The sequence below is a fragment of the Telmatherina bonti genome, assembly GCF_933228915.1.
Source record: "Telmatherina bonti genome assembly, chromosome: 15".
Taxonomy (NCBI): Eukaryota; Metazoa; Chordata; class Actinopteri; order Atheriniformes; family Telmatherinidae; genus Telmatherina; species Telmatherina bonti.
In genome coordinates, this window is record NC_136613.1 from 11,876,728 (window position 1) to 11,881,551 (window position 4,824).

At 34.8% G+C, this 4,824-nt stretch overlaps 1 protein-coding gene across 1 annotated transcript; it reads right to left on the reverse strand.

The window, feature by feature from the left end:
* Positions 1 to 1,141: 1,141 nt before the first annotated feature.
* dhrs12 (dehydrogenase/reductase (SDR family) member 12) lies at positions 1,142 to 4,762 on the reverse strand. Its single transcript, XM_079253992.1, has 6 exons — positions 4,686 to 4,762; positions 4,495 to 4,556; positions 4,286 to 4,390; positions 4,091 to 4,181; positions 3,354 to 3,491; positions 1,142 to 2,846 (listed from the first exon to the last, which is right to left on the reverse strand). The coding sequence occupies exons 1-6, from the start codon at positions 4,747 to 4,749 to the stop codon at positions 2,734 to 2,736; spliced, it is 573 nt and encodes a 190-aa protein (XP_079110118.1). The 5' UTR covers positions 4,750 to 4,762; the 3' UTR covers positions 1,142 to 2,733.
* Between the last annotated feature and the right edge of the window lie 62 nt (positions 4,763 to 4,824).

Consider the following 4,824-nt stretch of genomic DNA (forward strand, 5'->3'; position numbering starts at 1 on the left):
CAAGTAAAACATGGCTTAAACAGGATTTATCATGCATTTGTTTCCATTGGTGTATCTGTATGTATAAATGACATACAATATTAAAAGAATCAGATGAGTTAAAGCTGAGTAAAAATTGTTTCTTCGACTTTAATGGTAACTAAGTCATCATTGTGTAATAGCCTCTTTGGCCTAATTTTATACTTTGTTGCCTTTTCTTCTTTTGTAATATGTTTGGCAACTCCTGCTTTGAGATCTGAGCCTTTAAAGAATGCGGCTAATAACAACAGTGTTATCTCACCGTTACAGATTTGTTAGTCAAGCCCAAGTTAGAAGCATTTTAAGCTGGTAACTATTAGAGTCCGTTTCTTATTTAAATATTTGTTCTGATTGGCAAAACTGATATTCAAATACCAGGTTCCCATTAGGACTAACACTGTGTTCAATGGGCTGTCTGTAGCTAGTTGCATTGACATTTTTTAGTTTTCTATTTTGTGACTTACTCTGAATCTTCGATCGAAAAGCATAAAAAGCAGATGTCTGATATTTTTCTTGAATTTTTTATTGTGAAAAATATTGCATTGGACTTAATTTTTTAGACAAGAAATAGTCTTTATCCAAAAAGTTTAAAAAAAAAAAAAAAAAGTTCAAATTACACGTCAAGTACTTTAGTCATTTACCAAGTTATAAATAGACTACATGTTCTACCCATGAAAACAATTAAAATAGTTTTTAATACCCTTAAATTTCTTAATCAGCACCCCTGATTTGGCACTATTATTAAAATTAAACTTGAAAATTTCAATAGCTTCTTTAAATGTCTTCTAAATCAGTCTTGTATCTGTAATATGTGAAATCCCAAACCTCACAGCTACAATTCAGACATCTATATATCCATATCTATATATATATATATATATATATATATATATATATATATATATATATATGTATATATATCTATATATATATCTATATATAGATATATATATATAATTATTTCATCCATCAACTTTCCAGACTGATGCAGTTGCTATACTCTTGTTCTATTCTTATTGAGTAGTGTGTATTTATTGGCAACAGTTTTGAATGCTGCTAAAGGATGGAGAAAATGCATTATGCTAAAAACAACGAAATAGAAAATAATTAAACCCGTCCAAAATGAGGGGGAAAAAAAGCACAGTTCAGGGTTTAATGTGATAAAAAAAAAACTTGAATTAAATACAAGCAAACAGTTTAATCTGTTTAATTTAACCAAAACATCAGTGAAAATTATTAATATTAATCTAGTGAGCCAACACTTCACTTTAAAACTTCAATGTATCGACTCATCTGGGAAAACAACCAAAGTGGACCTTCTGCCATTGCTGAGGTGGTATTTCTGTGCATGTCAGAGCAGAACAGGTGAGAATCTGACTATATTTTAACAATGTCAGTGGAAATCTTCAAAGACTGCTGCATTATCTTGGCTGTTCATACAGCAGTGAAAAATAGAAATTGTGGTGAAAAGTGAATGCAGTGATCACAGACATTTACTTCATGAAGACTGCAGCTGTTAGTGTCTGCGTAACACTGAGGGGAGCAGTGGTTGACACTTTGTCAGCTAATGGGGTGTGTTCATTGGGGAGGAGCACCTGACAAACAAAGAGCAGAGGAAAAATGACATGCCGGCACGGCAGAGGAAAAACTGGACTTCATTCCCAACAACAAAAACACAGTAAATGTAAGTGAACAGTTTAATCTTGACAGTAAATTGTAAATGTCCATGTCACTATGCTGCTGCACATGACAACGGGTAATGTTTATTATAGTAGTTATTGTTAACAAACTCCAGTACTTAAAGGCCGGTATCCAGCAGGTTTTTGTCATTTTCCTCCATCATCACACCTGATTCAAATCAAATGGATCCAACAGCTTCTTGCCAACGTATTAATTCATTTTGGTCAGGTTTGTTGGAACATGAAAAAAAATCGAAAAACCTGCGAACGGCTGTTAGACACCTGAGGTCTAAGGCAAAGGGGTGTTGCCAGAGTAAATGATTGATTTGCGGGATATTGTGAATTGTAACGTTTTTTTGCCCTTATCAAGATAACGTTGTGTCCAGAAAACAAAAACAATTCAGTCAGTATGACAAACTGATCACCTACATGGTGATCTACAACCAAAACTAGATTTATCAAAACTACACCTAATATTTGACAAAACAGAAAACTAACAGCTTTTGCCAAAGTTTTAAACTATTTCTTCATCAAATTTTGAAAACTTATGACCAGATTTGCATTTTATATTCCAATTGTCAGTCTTCAAGAGCAGTTTTCTCTGGAATGAATCATAGCTTATACTGAATGCAGAGATGTTAAACCAATATGAAAAACAAAACTTTGGGATCGCAGATAGAATACGCTTTTAAATAACTGTAGACCCCGGTCTAACATTGTCAGTCCAGATATTCATGCTGCTGTCACTTTTAGGATCAGCCACCTCAGTAATGGCAGTGCTGCAGGATTTATCTATACATCTCCCAAAAGGCTTGATTAAGTCAATATACAGCATTGTATATTTAGTGTATTTACATTTAACAGTTCTTGCAGAAAAAGTTTCAAAAACTGTACAAGATTTTTTCCTCCTAAAAAAACTTTAAGTTTTCTTTTGAGGTATTCATTAAATATTTACTTTATTGCAAATACAGAAAGTTATGTAAACAATAAAAAATTCATGAATGAGGAGTGTTTTATATAAGTTTGTTTATAGGATTTAAGGTTTGAACTTGAGGGCAAACTCCTCCAGCGCTGCCAGAAGCTTCTCCTCCTCTTGAGGTGTGGAACGGGAAGAGGCCAGCGGCAGGTGAGTCGCCACTGGTTTACGATCTGAAACAACGCAAGATAATAAAACCACAAAAATGTGTCACAGTAAAAATAACATAAATGAAACAATAAAAAAATGAAGCAACAAAAATGTAAAAAAGCAAAGACTAAAGGTTTGTTTTCAACTGTTTAATGTTACTTTTACTAAATATAATTTAGCAACATTGTCATGTAATTGTATAATTTTTCCTCTTGTTCTTTTAGGGTGACTTAACATCTGTCTAGGGACAAATGAGTCTAGGGAAAAAAACATTTAGACATTGTTTCATTAAAGATCTCCAGCTTCTATTAACCCCAAAGAAAAGCTCAGACAGAAGATAAACCCTGTGATAGACTAGCAACGTGTCCAGGGTGTGTCCTGTCTCTTGCATCATAATTGCTGGGATAGAATCCAGCTTTCCTGTAACCTTAATTAGACTAAGCAGTATTAAAAAAGAATAATTGAACAAAAGAAAAGAAAAAGAAAGAAAGAAAAAGAAAGAAAGAAAGTTTGACAAAGTTGTTTCTGACCCTGGAAGAAGAGTCCACTTGGCTGTTTGGTGGCAGCAGCAGACACAGCAAGCCACACGACAGTGTCAGCTCCCATGGATTCTGTCCTCAGCTTGGATTGCATCTTGGCATGGAATGAGGGCATGGATGACTGAACAGCTACAGGGAGGGGAAAAACAACAAAATACCAAACAGCAACCTTAAATCCCAAAGAACAACATTCCTTAAATACAGACCGATAGGGGTGGGAAAATCGAATTGAAAAATCGAAAATCGGGATTTTTTTGCTTCACAATTTTAAAATTGATTTTTTGTTTTAAAAAATCTATTTTTTTTCCCAAATAAATAAAAATAATGCAGGATAAAAATTTTGTCATTTTTATTGGTTTTATTGATCTTTTTACTTGTCTTCTTAGGTATTAAAGAAGCAGAATGATGGTCTGGCTACTGTGTTGTTTTTTTCTAATTGAAATCAAGAAATATTACGAGCAAAAAAAAACAAGTTTTATACATTTATTTTGTTTTTAATCTACAAAAATCAGCAATATCAAAGAACTGTGAGAATCGCAATTTAAATCGAATCGGCACCCAAAAAAATCGGAATCGAATCGGGACAAAAGTGTATTGTCACAGCCCTACAGACCGAATGAATGAAAAGTGTGTTTTCGCAGCAAGAAAAATTCAGACTGTGACTTAAAATCCAAACAACTCATTATTTTCCAACTAATGAGTTGGAACATATCTCGTCTTTGATTTACCTGGCGTGTCAGCCCAGCCAGGATGCATGGTGGAGAAGTGAACCTCTTGGTGCTGAGAAGCCCATCTCTCCGTCAGAATGACCTGCTGTCTCTGCCACACAGGGGAACACAGGGGCATGTTAATGACTTCAGATACATCGTGCAGAAGTTTGCATACACACCTCTGTGTAAAGCTGCTGGAAGTTAATGCTTTACTTTATTCTGAGCATAAGCCATTGTGCCATCAAACGTCCCTTTCTCAAACTGCAGGTCATCCACGTTAAGCTTCTGAGTGAGCATGCCGCCTGATGACACAGTGATCTGAGGTAGGTAAACAGCAGTAAATGATGATTTGTTTACTTTGTACCGCTGGCGTACTCATTTTGGAATAAGACTTGGATTTCTTCTGTTGAAACTGAACCCACCACTCTTGGATCTTCAACCTTCTTCAGTGCAGGTATCAGTGCAGTGGTGAGGATGTAAGTCCCTGATAAATAATAAAAGTAAGCAGATACATTTGCCTATCACAGAAGTTCACAAATGAATAAATAAATTAAGATAAACAGTTATATATTGCCCTTAAACCAGTTCTTGTAAGACTTTTTCTGTCTCCTACCAAGTGTATTAGTGGCAAAGTTCTTCTCCAAACCCTCCTCAGTTAGTTCCCTCTGGTTGACCATGCAGCCTGCATTGTTGATCTAGGACACACAACCAGAAGTTAAAAAGACCACAAAAACTTTAGTTAATCAAAAAGG

Coding starts and splice junctions, on each gene's coding strand:
- dhrs12 (XM_079253992.1), bottom strand. CDS start 4,749: ATGGTCAACCAGAGGGAACTAACTGAGGAGGGTTTGGAGAAGAACTTT. Junction 4,182..4,285: donor TGGCTTATGCTCAGAATAAA/GTAAAGCATTAA, acceptor CCTGTGTGGCAG/AGACAGCAGGTCATTCTGAC. Junction 3,492..4,090: donor TGGCTGGGCTGACACGCCAG/GTAAATCAAAGA, acceptor CCCTCCCTGTAG/CTGTTCAGTCATCCATGCCC.